The sequence below is a fragment of the Saccopteryx bilineata genome, chromosome 3 (assembly GCF_036850765.1).
Source record: "Saccopteryx bilineata isolate mSacBil1 chromosome 3, mSacBil1_pri_phased_curated, whole genome shotgun sequence".
Taxonomy (NCBI): Eukaryota; Metazoa; Chordata; class Mammalia; order Chiroptera; family Emballonuridae; genus Saccopteryx; species Saccopteryx bilineata.
This window is the reverse complement of record NC_089492.1, coordinates 295,808,986-295,825,702: the sequence shown is the minus strand read 5'-3', so window position 1 is coordinate 295,825,702 and position 16,717 is coordinate 295,808,986. Positions and strand designations below refer to the sequence as shown.

The 16,717-nt window shown below is 60.3% G+C and overlaps 1 protein-coding gene across 4 annotated transcripts; it reads left to right on the top strand.

The window, feature by feature from the left end:
• The first annotated feature begins 360 nt into the window (after positions 1-360).
• On the top strand, positions 361-16,348 carry EPN1 (epsin 1). Of its 4 annotated transcripts, XM_066270944.1 has the most exons (12): positions 362-634; positions 3,702-3,911; positions 4,083-4,408; positions 8,824-9,073; positions 9,727-9,854; positions 10,301-10,375; positions 10,852-10,935; positions 12,351-12,645; positions 12,941-13,051; positions 13,157-13,243; positions 14,954-15,211; positions 15,788-16,348. In XM_066270944.1, the coding sequence occupies exons 3-12, from the start codon at positions 4,181-4,183 to the stop codon at positions 15,994-15,996; spliced, it is 1,725 nt and encodes a 574-aa protein (XP_066127041.1). In that variant the 5' UTR covers positions 362-634; positions 3,702-3,911; positions 4,083-4,180; the 3' UTR covers positions 15,997-16,348. The 4 variants fall into 4 exon arrangements, with proteins under 4 accessions (XP_066127043.1, XP_066127041.1, XP_066127040.1 ...); XM_066270943.1 differs by lacking the exon at positions 3,702-3,911; XM_066270945.1 differs by lacking the exons at positions 362-634; positions 3,702-3,911 and adding an exon at positions 657-846.
• Positions 16,349-16,717: the final 369 nt, after the last annotated feature.

The window sequence follows — 16,717 nt, the reverse complement described above, 5'->3', positions numbered from 1 at the left end:
CTCTGGTGTGTGTAATACCGGGGTGTCCCTACGGTCCCGGGCCGCGGCCTCCACTGCATGGAGTCTGGTTAGCGTGGGCACGGGCACCCTGGTCATTTTGGCTCGCTTCAGGGGGAGCACCCACTCGACTTGGCCGCCGCGTACTCGGGCCGGGCATCGGGCGCAGCCGCGGGGGGGGTGTGCCGGCCTGCGGCGACGGGGTCGGGACAAGGCGGCGCCCTCGACCTGGGCGCGCGTCCCGTGGTGCGGCGGTAACGGGTAGTACTTAGCCCCTGAGCCCGACGCGCCGGAAGTGACGACACGCCGGGGCGGGGCCGCTACGCCGGCGAGTGGGGGGGGCGGGCGGGGCCTGCGGCTGCTTCCGCTTCCGGTCCGTCGCCTCTTTCGGTTGCTTCCCGTCCGCTTGGTGGATCCCCTTTGCCCGCTCGGCTCTTCGCGCTCCCCTACCCTCCGGGCGCCAGGCCGGCGGGGCCGTCGTCGTGCGGCCGGCCCTCCATTCGTTCGCGCCTGCGCTCGAGCAGGTCTTCGTGTCTGCCGCCCGCGGCTCAGCGCGCGCCCCCCGCGACAGCGAGGCCTAGCGGGGGCCAGGGGCAGCCCGCCATGACCCCCCGGAGCCCGGCGTGACGGGGCCGAGGTGAGCGGGGCCTGGACTGGTGCCGGCCCCCGGCCGCCTCCGCGGCCTTCGTGTCTCCGCGCTGACCGGATTCTCCGTCTCCGGCGTGTCTGTTCGCGCCGCGGCCTGGCCCGCGCCCGTGTCTGTTTCCTTGTGTATTTTTTTCCCTTATTTTTCTTATTTTTACAAAGTATTGCCCCCGTGGGTCCGTCTGTTCGTGTCTGGTGGCCACGGTACATAATTGCGGCTCGCTCTGGGCGTGCGCGGCCTCGGCTCGCCAGCGCTTGCGCGCGTTCTCTCTCTCCCCCCCTCTCCCTCTCCCTCTCCCTCTCCCTCTCCCTCTCCCTCTCCCTCTCCCTCTCCCTCCTCCTCTCCCTCTCCCTCTTCCTCTCCCTCTTCCTCTCCTCCCTCCCCCTCTCTGTAACCTCGTCATGTCTGCCGCGTTCCCTCTGCCCCCCACCCCCTCAGGCGCCCCTGTCCGCGGAGCTCCGCGCTCCGATCCGCCTCCAGGCCTCAGAGTCGGCTGCTGAATGCAGCTCGGGGCTTCGCGACCTCGCGGCCCGCCTGCGACGTTGCTGCCGCCTTCTCCCAACTCCCCCCCTCCATCGATGCGTCCCAGCCTAGCAACCAGCCAGGGGCGCGTCGCCCGTTGCTAGGGTCGCCCAGGGCCGCGGTGCACTCTGAAGGACGGGCCGCTGCTGCAGACGTGCCCCTGGTGCTGTCGGGCATGTGGCAAGTGTGTCATTCAATTAAACCACCGTCAGCCCTGCTTTTCCCACCGTTCACCGATGTTTCTGCCTTCCTACCACTCTCTTTTATTTTTTTTTATTCTATTCGAGTCATTGTTCTTTTAACGTCTTTTGAAAAGCTTAGTTTCATGCGTGAAGCTTCGTGTGTGTGTGTGTGTGTGTGTGTGTGTTTAACGCGTTTGAATGCAAATACACAGGATAGAGATGGTGTGTCTTGTCTTGTGCAAGCGTCCTGGGCTTTTTCTCTGATGATAAGAATACTAGCAGCCAACCTTACCGAGCACCTACTATCTGTAGGGCAGGGCCCCAGGCACGTTATGTGCCGGTCTTGTTTCCTTAGCAAGCTTCCCAGGAAGGGGTGCTTCCCTTTGCTTCTCAGTGGAAGTTGCTGTTAGAGGCTGATGTCCGGGATTTGCACCCACATTTCCTTTTTTTTCTTTCTTCTTTATATATTCTATCCCATGTCTTTTGGCTCACATTTCTCAGTCCCAGCTAATTGCCTCTTTTTATGTCCTTTTACTTTTCTCTTTGTCCTCCAGCCTCCCCCTTGGGTTCTGTACCTGTGTCTGGTTTTGTCTCTCTGGGTGTCACCGCATCTCTGGGTAGCTCTCCCCTACCCGTGTGCTCTCTGTGACCCCCTCTCATTCTCTTTCCTCTGTTTTCTCCCATCATCTCTTATCCAGGTGTCTCTGGTTGTGGCACTGTGGTCATCTCTCTTCAACTGTTGACCTACTTCCCCAAGTGCTTGGGCCTCAGGTCATGGCCTCAGGTTGTGGGAGGGTTCTGCAGATGTCTTTGGGCGTGGTGGCCTGGAGAGGCCATGGATGGTGGTGCTCAGCTTGCTCTGGATGCACACGCCTGTGTCCCCTGGGGCTGGGAAGTCAACCTCCCTGTGCCTCGGTTTCCTGCCTCCGGAGGTGCCTGTGAGTCGCAGACTTGTGAGGATTGAGTGACTATGTGTCTAACACTCAGGGGCGTAGGGGCAGGACTGGTGAGTGCTTGCTGGGGTTGTCACCATCGGCCTGATTGTCGCTCTCCCAATTGTTTGCCCTTACCTTCATCTCCATGTAAAAAGTATAAGTTTTGGCCTGATCAGGCGGTGGTGCAGTGGGTAGAGTGTCGGACTGGGACGCAGAGGACCCAGGTTTGAAACCCCGAAGTCACCAACTTGAGCGTGGCTCACCAGCTTGAGCCCAAGGTCACTGGCTTGAGCAAGGGGTCACTCGCTCTGCTGTAGCCCCCCCCCCCCATCAAGGCACAAATGAGAAAGCAATCAATGAACAACTAAGGTGCAGCAACAAAGAATTGATGCTTCTCATCTCTCTCCCTGTCTGTCTCTTTGTCTGTCTCTGTCTCTCTCTCTCTCTCTCTCTCTCTCTCTCACACACACACACACACACACACACACACACACACAATATAAGTTTTGGGCCCCGGCTAGGTGGCTCCGTGGATAGCACATCGTCCCGCTGCGCCAAGGTCGCACTTGCAGGTTTTATCCCCAGTCAGGGCACAAATGAGAAGCAGTCAGCGCACGACTAAGTAGAACCAGTGGATGCTTTCCTCTCGCTCTCCACCACTCCCCCCATTTCCTCTCTCCCTCCTCTCTCTCTCTGTCTCTCTCTCTCTCACATCAATGAGAAAAAAAAAAAGTTTTGGAGTCTGTGCTGTGCTGCCAGGCTTAGCAGGTGACCTTGGCTGAAACACTTTGCCTCTGCAGGCCCAAGGCATGTGCGCGAAGGACGCAGACCACCCCACAGTGTTCCGTGAGATAGCCCACGCCTGGCTGGCAGGCATCTGGGACGCAGCCCATGGCTGTGCTGTTCCTCTCCTTATCTCTTTTCTCCGAAGCTGCTGCCGCCCCACCCTGTATCTTGACTCCCTTCCTTGCCTCCTCTCTTGGTGTGTCCTTGTGTCTGCTGTGGATTCTGTTCCCTCCACCCCACTCCAGAGGTGTTTCCTGCCCTCCCCCTTCCCTTCCTTCCAGTTCATTGAAAGGCCCTTCCGGGCCAGCGCCTCCGATGGGAAAAGCCACGTGGTCCAGACAGACGCGGTCTCTGCCCCCATGGGGTTGGTGGGTTGGCCTGGGCCAGAGTCAGACAAGTGAATATAGAACTGCCAGGCCAAAGGTGTCACTCAGGAGGGAGGGCCCTCACCGCCACCCTGGAACTGCGACCTTGGTGCTCAGCTGTTTTAAGATCTGGGAAGTTTAAGCAGCACCCTTGAGGAAAGTGGGAGTTGACCTAGTGACCAGGTTGAGGGAGAGAGAGCAGGGTGCGGGCGACCAGCTCGTGACAGCACCCATGCTGATGGCCTGCTTCCTGTTTCCTGGTCCTCAGTTTCCCGGGTTACACGAGAAGAGAGCCCCCTTTTATGGAGGAAGACACCGAGGTGCAGGAGTTCTTGGCTCACCCAGCCAGCCAGGCCAGGAAGTGCTGAGCTGGGGTGTGTCCTTGGGGCCAGGATCAGTCGCTGCACACTCTGCCTGGCTGAGCAGAGGCCCTGAGCAGGAAGGCGCTGGGCACGTTTGAGGAACCGAAATAGACAGGGTGATTCAGATGGAGGGTGACAAGGGCCAGAATGTTCTGGGTCACTGTTAGGACCACGTCCTTGAATTGGCTGCTGCCAGGGGGGACCCCACAAGGGGAGTGGGATGGGTTCAGGCTGGGCAGCCCGGGTCCCACATGCGTTTCTGAGGTCCTCCCTTCTCCTTTCCTCAGATGTGGTGACTTGCCAACTTCTGCCGCCCCCTTGCCTCCTCTGGTCACGCTTCCGTCTGCTATCAGGAGGTCCGCTCCCTGCACCGCCACCGGCCACCATGTCCACCTCGTCGCTGCGGCGCCAGATGAAAAACATTGTCCACAACTACTCGGAGGCCGAGATCAAGGTCCGCGAGGCCACCAGCAATGACCCCTGGGGCCCTTCCAGCTCGCTCATGTCCGAGATCGCCGACCTCACCTACAATGTGGTGGCCTTCTCGGAGATCATGAGCATGATCTGGAAGCGTCTCAATGACCACGGCAAGAACTGGCGGCACGTCTACAAGGTGGGCGTCTCCTGGGCCGCGGTGTCACACGCTGACCCCTGTGGGTGGGCGTGGGGCTCCAGCCAGTGCACGCGGGCCGGTGCTCGGGACAGGCTGCGGCCGACCTCTCTGGCCTTCCAGAGGAGCCAGAGTTCTGCATCTTCCCATGACCTCGCTCTCTCGTTGAACGGTGGCCATATGTGGAAATGCTTTAGGGTTTTGATCCTGATGACTTGAAACTTGTTTGTGAAGAAGTGGCCCATTCCCAGGGAGTCACGTACCCACAAAGGCCTCAGCAGGTGCACAGGGTTGGTCCCTCCGTCCGGGACAGCCGCCTCGGAAGCCTTGATTTCCTCCGGGGCCCTTTGTCTGTCTGTGTAGGTCTAAGCAGATGGGCAGCCCCCCGGGGGCGTGTGGGGCCACGGCCCTCGGTCACAGGTGTTTATGTGGCCATGTGCTGTTGTTGGAACTCAGAGCTGTGTGTTAGAGATGGCGACTTCCATTGTACGTCATTTACACACCCACCGGTTTTATAATAATTATTATTTTAGATTTTGTTAATTGACTTTTAGAGAGAGGGGAGAGAGAAGGGGGAAGGGAGGAGGAAGCATCAACTCCCATATATGCCTTGACCAGGCAAGCCCAGGTTCTGAACCAGTGACCTCAGCAGCGTTCCAGGTCGATGCTCTATCCACTTCGCCACCACAGGTCAGGCTGCACACCACGTTTAAATAGAAAAATGAAACCAAATTCCAAAGGTATTTTTAAAAACAAACAGATAATGTGGAATACATTTATTAATAGTTCTGGAACAGGGTCAATATATGGTAAATGTTGTCCATGTTCCGCGTTCCCATGTGTCCTACAGAACATGTACATACGTGTCCTAAAATGACAGGAATTGCAGACTCAAATATTACTCACTTTTATAGATTCCCAGAGTCGATATGTTAAAGTCAGGACGTAAAAGATTTTTTGGCATTTTTATTTTTTTAAATGAGTGTGGAACCGCTTACGGGATGGGCTGGTCGTAATTGTTGCGACTGGCTGTTATTAACACTACTGCCGAGGAGTGACCTTGTATGTTGGCCATTTTCGGGGAGTGGAATTTCTGGGTCACAGGATGCATGTATGTGTCGTTTTGATAAGTATGGCCCACAGAAGGGGGTCGCTGGCTGGTGCCCAGAGGTACATGCACACACCCTCATCTAGTGACCAGACGGACAGACGGACTGTAGGCTTTGGGCACAGGGAATGCAGCATTTGCAGACAGTGCTTTGCGCTGGGCTCCCATTTGTTGCTCTGGGTGCCTGGGGTCCCCTTCCCCCTCCCCCTTTCTGCCATAAGGAAGTGGCCAAAGGCAGGACCTGGGGGTGGGTGGCCCAGCCCATTCCGGGTGCCGTGTCCTCAGGCTTGTGCCTGGACCTTTCTCCTGTGTAGATCCCGCCCAGAACTGTTGGTGAGGCTTTTGGCTGCCATTTCCACAGGAACTGCGGGTTGGCCTGTTCCGTGTGTGGCCGTGAACAGTACGAATGAGCCCTGGCCTCCTGGATGTGGCCTGGGGCCTGCACCTACTGGGCTCTCTATCTTGTAGAGGCTGGGCTGGCTTCCGTGTCCCCTGAGATCAGACAGAGGCCTGGAGAGCTCATACCACTCATCAGGGCAGGGACCTGAGGCCTATTTGCCGTGGCTGTGCTCCGGCAAACCCCGATGGGGTCAGCAAGTCAGTTGACTCAATGAGTCAGTTTGATCACTTCCAGGCGAGCCTTGGCATGCAGGTGATGGAGAGGGATGGGGCCCCGAGGGCTACTCCTAGGGAGGAGCTGGGTGGGGTGTGGGGACAGATGTGTGAGGGGCAGAGAATCTCGAGGGGCCAGGACGGCAGGTTCTTCCTGAGCAGCGTCTGGGGAAATGGCGGTGTGGGCGGAGAACAGGGGAGGTCCTTTTTCCATCTCCATTTTCCAGGAGGGGAAACTGAGGCACAAAGATGCTCTGGGTCCCCAGCATGCAGTGACAGTGGGAGGGGAACCCCAGAGCTCCCCTTGACTTAGCTGTGTCACCTGCCTGGTCCCAGGAATGCGGACTCTCGGCCACAAATTACAGCCCACAGGCCAACTCGAGCCCCTACTTTCTGTCAATAAAGCTTTATCAGCTGGCGGCCAGGCCCCTGCATCTGGGCTGCGTCTGTTTGGTGGGGCAGGGTCAAGTGGTCAGGGCAGGACCCCGCTTCCAAGAAACCAGTATGCTCCCCACGTGGCCCCTCAGCAGGCTTCTTTTTTTTTTTTTTTTTTTTTTGTATTTTTCTGAAGCTGGAAATGGGGAGAGACAGTCAGACAGACTCCCACATGCACCCGACTGGGGTCCATCCGGCACGCCCACCAGGGGCGAAGCTCTGCCCACCAGGGGGTGATGCTCTGCCCCTCTGGGGCGTAGCTCTGCCGTGACCAGAGCCACTCCAGCGCCTGGGGCAGAGGCCAAGGAGCCATCCCCAGCGCCCGGGCCATCCTCGCTCCAATGGAGCCTCGGCTGCGGGAGGGGACGAGAGAGACAGAGAGGAAGGGGGGGGTGGAGAAGCAAATGGGTGCCTCTCCCATGTGCCCTGGCCGGGAATCGAACCCGGGTCCCCTGCACGCCAGGCGGACGCTCTACCGCTGAGCCAACCGGCCAGGGCCTCAGCAGGCTTTTTAAAGTAACCCTCACACTGGTGTCCCAGGCTACCTTCAGAGTGCACGGAGACCGCTGGGTTATCTAGCTGCCCGCTTTTAAAACGCGTGCTCCGTTTCCCCTTGCGGCCTGCATCGGTGGGTCGCGCATGCGCAACCCGACTCACTCCCGCGGGTGTTCGCCCCTGCGGGGCCGTCTCCCAGGGGCGGGGAGTGGAGGGTGCTTCCCAGCACCCAGGCAGCAGGCCCTGCCTTCCGTTGGCTGAGATAGTTCTAGAGCTCCGTTCCCTTTGTGCCCCGTCATGTCCAGGACGGCCGCCACCCCCAGGCGGCCGTTCGCATGACTCCGTGGCGGTTTACTCGTGCTGGGCGTTTGGGTTACTTCTGAGTTCACTGCCCTTTTTTACTGCAATGCCAAAGTCCCAAGAGCTCTGACATTAGAGAAAACTTTCAGGATTCTTTTGGCACAGGGCCCGACCTGGACCGGACCGGGATGGGGCTGTTGATCTGGTGCCTGCCGGTCCCACATCACGTGACTAGTGTGCCCTTCGCCCCGGCGGGATGGGGGGTGTTACACGTAGTGTGGAGCAGGGCTGGCCAGGTGTTCTGGTGCCTGCTCCGTGTGGGTGTGACTTTGTCTTTTCTCCTCCAACCTTCAGATGCCCTTATGGCCAGTTAAAGACTAACCTCTGATTACGGAGGCAAATAGTGCGGACATACCTTTGGGAAGCCAGGCCAGGGTCCAGGGCCAGCGCCAGCCCCCTGAGGATGGGGGACATGTTAGTGACCCCAAGCGGGGCTCCCTGGGAGACCTCACAGCCATTCCTAGGGCTTGCCCCAAGTGCTGCCCCTCCCTCCGCCCGCTGTTTCCTGGGCCAGTTTCTGAGGCTCCGGGAAGTCCATGTTGTCATCTGCAGAATCTAAGGGGCGCCTTCTTCCCAAGGCTGGTGGCCACGGCCTTCCAGAGGCTGGAAGGGGCCACCTCCTTGTGCCCAGTCCCCCAAAACCCGCTGGGATTTGGGACTACAAAGGCTGTGCCTGGTTCCCCCATTCCACTCCATCCCACTAAATTCTAACTTGTTGAAAAGACTGTTGTCACATCATAAAATGCAGAAAGCACCAAAAGCTGTTGTTGCTTTGCCCTGTCCTCTTGTGCTTGTGCCCAGAGAGCCCCAATGTCCCCCTTAGCCCGTTGGTGCAAAGTTCCACATTTGCAGTGATGGCTGTTTTAGCCTGCCTCATGCGGGATAGAGGCAGGCCGGTGCAGGGACAGATGCGGGGACAGACACAGGGGTGCTAGACCGTGGGCTGGGCGCTAGTCAGTTTCTGCCGCGCTCTAATAGATCTGTTTCATTGAAAGGCTGGCTCTGTGCCATGCGGTGCCCAGGGCTTGGGTGAGTGCAGCCACCCTGTCCCCTTTCTGGTCCTTTTATGGAGGCCCATGGAGCTTGCAGGCCGAGCTGTTGACCCTCCTAAAGTGTGGAGTTTGGGGGCAGGGGTGCTGACTGCATTCACAGTGCTGGTCAGCTGTCCTCAGGCAGAAACCCTGGGTCCCCTGGGCACTGGCCAACACGCCTGCTTCTGTGTGAAGCTGCCTGTCCCATGCCTGCCGGTGGGGGTCACACATGGTGCCTCTTGGCGCTGTGTGCACTTGGGATACACACTTAGGGCGCCTCTGGTGGGGCGTGCGTCCATGCCACCTCGTGTGGGCGGGCCACGTGACTGGTGCTGGCTTGAGCATGAGTGACCAGCACCCCCCGACACCACACACAGGCCATGACGCTGATGGAATACCTCATCAAGACGGGCTCAGAGCGCGTGTCGCAGCAGTGCAAGGAGAACATGTACGCCGTACAGACGCTGAAGGACTTCCAGTATGTAGACCGCGATGGCAAGGACCAGGGCGTGAACGTGCGCGAGAAGGCCAAGCAGCTGGTGGCCCTGCTGCGCGACGACGACCGACTGCGGGAGGAGCGCGCCCACGCGCTCAAAACCAAGGAGAAGCTGGCGCAGACGGCCACCGGTGAGGCCCTGGGCCCAGCTCCCCGTTCCCTCTACCTTGTGCCCTGCCCTCCGCACCTGGGCGCAGGCTCCATCTGTTCCCTCTCTGTGATGCACACCCTTGGCGTGGGCCCTGGAGTGGCTCACCGGGTGTGCCCACAGTCCCTCTGCAAGGGCTCCCCGCGGTCAGGGACGGCCCCCTGGCACGTGGGGCAGTGGGGGTGGCGGTGTCTGCCATTAAATTTTACGAAGCTGCTGGTGAGAGAGGTTGAGCTTGGTGACTGGTGTTTGGGTCAGAGGTACAAGGCAGCATGCCGGGCATGCCCATCCAGGGCAATGTGCTGTCTCCGTGCTGGCTGGCCACCCAGGATGGGACGGGGTGGGTGCGCCTGGGAGATGGGGCAGAACACAGGTGTTGTGCCTCCCCAAATTTGGGCCCATGGAAGTGGCAAGGATTGTAGTGGTCTGGTGGCCCAGTCTCCACACCCGGGGCCTGCTGGGGGCTTTCTGCCCTGCAGCCGGGCCCCAGTGATGCAGGAACCCACCCAGGTCACAGGGGCTTCCTACAGTCCTCTCCCCCACTCCTGGGGAACCTGTTTCTGGGTCTGATGGGGTCTTGGGGGCGGCCAGGGCTCCCTGGTCTTCTATGCGTCTCACCGGCCTCCCCTCACCCAGCGTCCTCGGCAGCAGCGGTGGGCTCAGGGCCCCCGGCCGAGGCGGAGCAGGCGTGGCCCCAGAGCAGCGGGGAGGAGGAGCTGCAGCTCCAGCTGGCCTTGGCCATGAGCAAGGAAGAGGCCGACCAGGTACCGGCCTGGTGGGAGCGCGCCGGGTTTGACTTCTGTTCTGCCATTCCATTTCCATGCCTTGCCCTCGGCCCGCGCCCGCCCCTCTCCCTCGGAGGCCTGCTCTGTCTGTCTCCGTCTCCCTCTGCTTGCAGCAGGCCCTGTCGCCTGCCTCTACCCCGTCCTGTCCCTGGGTGCTCGTCCACCCTGTGCATCTCTGTCAACCCCTTACCTGTTTGGGGACCAAACGTTTCCCTGTCCTTGGCTTTGTCTCACCCTGGCTCTTTCAGTCTATGTCGCTGTTTCTCTTGCTGTGTCTCTGCCAACCCCTCCCCTCCGTGTCTCTCTCTCTCTTCCTATTTCTTTCTCCCTCTCTCCCCCTCCCCTTCTCCCGCGCTCTCTCTCTCTCTCTCTCTCTCCCTCTCTCGGCCCCCCCACCCCGCCCCCTCACACTCTCTCTCCCCCAGCCCCAGTCTTGCGGCCCTGAGGATGACGTCCAGCTCCAGCTGGCCCTTAGTTTGAGCCGTGAGGAGCACGATAAGGTCAGAGCAGTCTCCCCCCGCCCTTCAGGCGCCGACACCCTCACCAGGACCCCCGCCTCCCTGACTCTTCTTGAAGCTCCCCCCCTACCCCTCCACCCACACCGGCCTATCCCTCGTGGACACACGCTCATGCTGTAGCATTTGTGGCTGTCGGCCTTGTGAAGACGGACCCCAGAGGACGCCATGCTGCCGGGTCACCTCCCCCCGGTCGCCAGGGCTGCCCTCCCCCCGACGGAGGCCGGGGCCCTGACAGCCCCACCCGTGCAGTACCCTGCTTCTCCGTGTCCTCGTCCTCTCCACCCCTCACCCCGGCCTGTGGCCTGTGGCCTGTGGCCTGCGTCCCACCCCATCTCACACATCGTCCGTGTCCCATTTTAATTTTCAGTTGCCTTTGTCTGGGGGGGAGAGGGTTCTCGGGCGGTGCGGTCACTGAGACTCTGACCCTCCTCTGCCGCCCGCCTTCGCGGCCCAAACAGGAGGAGCGGATCCGGCGCGGGGACGACTTGCGGCTGCAGATGGCCATCGAGGAGAGCAAGCGCGAGACTGGCGGCCAGGAGGAGGTGGGTGCGGGCGCGCCACCCGCCCGGCCCGTCCACGCGGGCCTGCTCCTTCGGCCCCTCCTCCGGCCTCCTCGCCCTGGCCGCTGCGCTGTCCTAGGTGTCTTCACAGCGCGGCGGGCCTCCCGGGACGTGGCCACGCATCACAAGGCTGGTCCACGTTTTCGGGGTGGGAACTGGGCCCCCTCCCAGTGGGGGTGGCAGGGGGCTCACGGCCCCTGTGCCTGATGGGCTTGAACAAGGATCTGGAAGCTCAAGAACCGGGGGCTGCGGGGCCTCGATGTGTTGGTCCCCTCTGCGGCTCCTCCCGTCCTGAGGGTTGGGGTGGTCACCTTTACCTCTACAGAGAGGAGGATCTGGTCACCTGGGTCCACACAGGGCGCAGGGCAGTGTGTATGGGTGCGTGTGCAGCCCTGGAAGGTGTGGTAGAGAGCGTGTGCAGCCCTGGGAGGTGTGGAGTGGGCGGTGGTGCGCATGTGCAGTCCTGGGAGATGTGGGAACGCTCGGTGGTGCGCATGTGCAGTCCTGGGAGATGTGGGGGGGGGGCGTGCGGTGATGCGCATGTGCAGCCCTGGTAGGTGTGTAGCGCATGGTTGTACGCATGTGCAGCCCGGGGAGATGTGTAACGCGAGGTCATGCGCATGTGCAGCCCTGGTAGATGTGTAGCGCGTGGTTGTACGCATGTGCAGCCCGGGGAGATGTGTAACGCGAGGTCATGCGCATGTGCAGCCCTGGTAGATGTGTAGCGCGTGGTTGTACGCATGTGTAGCCCGGGGAGAGGTGTGTAGCGCGAGGTCGTGCGCATGTGCAGCCCTGGTAGGTGCGTAGCGCGTGGTCGTGCGCATGTGTACAGCCCGGGGAGGTGTGTAGCGCGTGGTCGTACGCATGTGCAGCCCTGGTAGGTGTGTAGCGCATGTGCAGCCCGGGGAGGTGTGTAGCGCGAGGTCGTGCGCATGTGCAGTCCTGGTAGGTGCGTAGCGCGTGGTTGTGCGCGTGTGCAGCCCGGGGAGGTGTGTAGCGCAAGGTTGTGCGCATGTGCAGCCCGGGGAGGTGTGTAGCGCGCAGTTGTGCGCATGTGCAGCCGTGGAGGTCTGGACTGGACGGTGTTGAGCGTGTTGGGCCCCGGCCGTGCATGCTCATGCCGACCTGGTTCGGAGGCTAGGCGTGCTCGTCAGTTGTGCATGGCGTCTTGGGCCTCTGTCCACTCTTGTTCAAGGGTGGGTGGGACGGGCGGGGTGTGGGAGGGCCACTGCTGTGCTTGGGCACCGGGTTCTCCGCGTGGGCCACGTTCCTATCTCTGCACACCCAGCCACTGCCCGGGCTCCTGTGCCTGCTCCCCTGCCCCGCCCTGCCCCCCCCGCTGTCCTCCTTGGTCCCCCTGATCCCCTGTCTACTCACCTCTCACCCTTTCTCTGCAGTCGTCCCTCATGGATCTTGCCGACGTGTTCACAGCTCCGGCGCCTACCACGGCCTCAGACCCCTGGGGGGGCCCAGCGCCCGTGGCCGCTGCCATCCCCACCGCCAACCCCACCTCGGACCCTTGGGGGGGGCCTCCTGCTGCTGACCCCTGGGGCGGTCCGGCCCCGAGCCCGGCCTCTGGGGACCCCTGGAGGCCTGCTGCCCCTGTGGGTCCCCCGGTGGACCCTTGGGGTGGGAGCCAAGCCGCTGCCGCTGGAGAGGGGCCCACACCCGACCCCTGGGGGAGCTCGGAGAGTGAGTGTCACCCCCAGGTCCAGGGTGCAGTCCTGGGTACAGCCAGGGGCCCCACGGAGGAGGGGACGCACGAGACAGTCTAGGGGAGCGGGGAGGGGCGGGCTGGTCTGGGGACTTGTCGGTGAGGCTGTCATCCTGGCGGGACAGTGTGACTGAGACAGGTGGGGGAGGGTGTGACCCGGAGGGGGTGGGGGATGGTCTGGGGGTGGAGGGGTCAGGAGGGGAGAGGACCCGGAGGAGCTTGTGCTTGGGGGTGGCCATGGGTGGCCGCCTGGCTCATTACCTCCTTGTTCAGGTCGGGCCCGAGCTGGTGGGCCCCCAGCCCCTGATCCATGGGCTCCAGCCCCAGCCTTCTCCGACCCCTGGGGGGGGTCACCGGCCAAGCCCAGCACCAATGGCACTGCAGGTACTGGCTGGAGCACAGAGTGAAGGGCCCGGTGCCCTGGTTCCTGAGGAGGGCGGGGCGGGGGGCTGCCTCTGTGGGAGCTGAGTGGACATCCTGCCCCCACAGTGGTCGGGGGCTTTGACACTGAGCCTGATGAATTCTCTGACTTTGACCGGCTGCGCACAGCCCTGTCGGCCTCAGGGAGCAGCACAGGTAGGTGCCTGCCCACCCAGGCTCGCTGTACCCCCTGGATGCCCGCCCCACCGGGGTCCGAGGTCAGCAGGATGAGTACAGCAGTCTCGGTTCAGGCCCAGCGCCCGTTTTAAAAAACAAAATACTTAGCTTTAATGAGGTGTAATTGGTTATCCTTGCTCTATTTTTAAAAAGAAATTTTAATTTTGTTTTGAAGTAATTTCAGATTTAGAGAAAAGTTGCAAAAGTACATACAGTAAAGAAGTTTCTCAGGCTTTCCCAAATGCTGACCTCTGGCCTCTGAACCCCCTGGTTTCTGGAATGTTCATGAGTGTGTTGTAGAAGCCTCAGATGCTTCCGTGTGTGTGTGTGTGTGTGTGTGTGTGTGTGTGTGTGTGTATGTGTGTCTCCCAATGTCGGGGTTGGGGCTGTGCGCTTACACATGTCCCTTCTCCCAGGGCTGTTAGCACTTGCTTGCTTCCTGGTGGGCGGTAGGCTCCTTCTGTCTGGTGGGTGATCTTTGGTTTCGGTTTGTCTCTGCCATGATGGGGGTTCTCATCCAAACCTGTTTTTATTTTTATTTTTTTTAAGTGAGAGAGACAAAAAGGGAGAGAGATGAGAAGCATCAACTCATAGTTGTGGCTCCTTAGTTGTTCATTGATTGCTTTCTCATATGTGCCTTGACCGGGGGGCTACAGCAGAGTGAGTGACCCCTTGCTCAAGCCAGCGACCTTGGGCTCAAGGTGGTGACCTTGGGGTTTCGAACTTGGGTCCTGGGTTTCATCCTAGGTCAACACTCTGTCCACTGCACCACCGCCAGTCAGGCTCACTGGAGCATCTTACCAGGACATGCTGGGTGTCCATTTTCCCACCAGCGGTGATCACCTCTTCTGTCTCATATATTTTGTCTATTCCAGTGAGGTGGACTTTTACAGAAGTAGTAATCCCTGGGGCTGACAGGTCCTGCAGGGAGAGGTGGGGCACCCATCCTTTCGCCTCTCCTCTGGGATTCCCTTAGATCCCTACCCAGCCTTCAGTCTCATTCTCCCGGGCCTTTGGTTCATAACAATTTGTGCTTTTTTAAAATTTTTTTATTTTTTTTTATCTGAAGTTAGAAGTGGGGAGGCAGTCAGACAGACTCTCGCATGCGCCCAACCGGGATCCACCCGGCATGCCCACCAGGGGATGATGCTCTGCCCATCTGGGCTGTTGCTCTGTTGCAACGGGAACTATTCTAGCGCCTGAGGCAGAGGCTATGGAGCCATTCTCAGCGCCTAAGCCAACTTTGCTCCAGTGGAGCCTTGGCTGCGGGAGGGGAAGAGAGAGACAGAGAGGAAGGAGAGGGGGAAGGGTGGAGAAGCAGATGGATGCTTCTCCTGTGTGCCCTGGCCGGGAATCAAACCCGGGACTTCCACACGCTGGGCTGACGCTCTACTGTGTGCATGTTTTTTTAATGTTAGGATACCTAAATCAACTATCTAAAAAAAAGTTAGAGCTCCAACTGACGTCATTTAGCCCCAGAATGGCTGCTGGTCCCCCTATCTGTCCCCCCCCCCCCCAGTGCAATCTTATTTGGTCTGTGAGCTGGGGAGGCGGGACCCAGCTCACAGAGGTTGCTGCTCCAGAGGTTGTCGCATGGTGTTCCTCCCACCATGGCCCCTTGGCCTCAGACCCTCCTGGCTGTGGCCCCAGGCTCTGCCCCTCTGCCCTGAGCCCCTCTGCTCCTTGCAGGGGAGCTGCAGCTGCTCACTGGGGAGGGGCCTCCCCCCAGCCCCGGGGCCTTCAACATGAGCGGCGTCGGAGGCTCTCTGGCTGAGGCTATGGGGAGCCCCCCGCCCGCAGCCACCCCGACTCCCACGCCGCCCACACGGAAGACACCGGAGTCCTTCTTGGGGCCCAATGCAGCCCTTGTAGACCTGGACTCACTGGTCACTCGGCCGGGCCCCACACTGCCAGGAGCCAAGGCCTCCAACCCTTTCCTGCCGAGCGGTAAGTGTGGCCTCCGGAGTGCTGCTCCCCCTGCCAGCCCTGCACCTCTGCCTCTGTCTCTGTCTCTCTCTCTCTCTCTCCCTCTCTCCTTTTTGATTGCATTTGGTGGGGTAGCGTTGGTTAATAATATTACATAGGTGTCTCAGTTGCACAATTCTGTAATATATCACCTGTGCACGACATTGTGTGCTCACCCCAAATCAAGTCTTAATTGTCACCATTGATTTCCCCTTGACCCTCTTTTACCTCCCCCTCCGCGAGTTTTGCTAAATCCTTATTCCCCCAGCCCCCACCTCTGGTGCAGACACTACGGAAAGTGGTATGGAGTTAGATCAAAAAATTAAAGCTGGGACTGCCTTAGGATGCAGGGATCCCACTTGTGGGAGTTTATCTGAAGAAACCCAGACAGGGATTGGACAGAAAGCTCAAGCCTGTGTTCACTGCAGTGTCATTTACAATTGTCCGGATCTGGAAGCAGCCCAAGTGCCAGTCCCCTAACTGACGGTACATTCTCACCATAGAATACTACACAGCCCTGAAAAAGAGAGGGACTCAAATTCGTGTTTTTTCTTGCAGGAGCCTCGGCCACAGGTCCCTCTGTCACCAACCCCTTCCAGCCAGCGCACCCAGCGACGCTTACCCTGAACCAGCTCCGGCTCAGCCCCGGGCCCCCGGGCCCGGGGGTGCCACCTACATACATCTCTCCCCTGGGTGGGGGCCCAGGCCTGCCCCCCATGATGCCCTCGGGCCCCCCGGCCCCCAACACTAATCCCTTCCTCCTCTAAGCCAGGGCTGGAGGGGCGTGGCCTGGAACAGCTCTCCTCTGCCCCCTGGACACCAGTGTTGTGAGTGCATGTGAAGCGGACCCCAGCACCCTCCCCCCTGGGGCCACTCACACTACACCTTTCCCCGCCTCCCCAGGAGACACTGGATGTGGGGGATGCGCAGGGTGCCGGCCAGAGTAGGACCTGTGCATCCCGCGGCATGAGACAGGGAGGGACAGCTGCGACCCGCCCCCCTCTTCCCACTCCTGACTGGCCCTCAATCAGTGTTTGAGCCTCCTTCGCCCCTTGCGCCCTTGGTGAATCCTTGGTGATGATTTTGGCAACTCCAGGAATAAATGGCAATTCTCATGGGCGTGGCTTCCGAGTTCTTTTGGGGGGTTCAGGCAACCCCTCACCCTGGACCTAGGTTGTGAAGGCAGTACCCTCTCTCAGAAGTCTGATCTCCCAACCCCTTGGGAGCTAGAGCCGTGGGGTCACGCTGAGCCAGGTGGGGTGGCGGCTGCTCAGGGCCAGGTGCCGCCCGTCTGGGCAGTCAGGTTGGGCAACCACACCCAGCCAGACCTTGTTCTTGCCCAGGAGACAGTGGGCACAGGTGAGGGGACAGGCAGTGGGGGAGGACTGGGTTCCAGGTCAGAGGTAGCAGCTAGGCCGGCCACGGAAGGCCAGGGTTGAGGTGGTGGCGTGTGACCCTAAAGGAATGGCATGGGTAGTAGGCACGTGC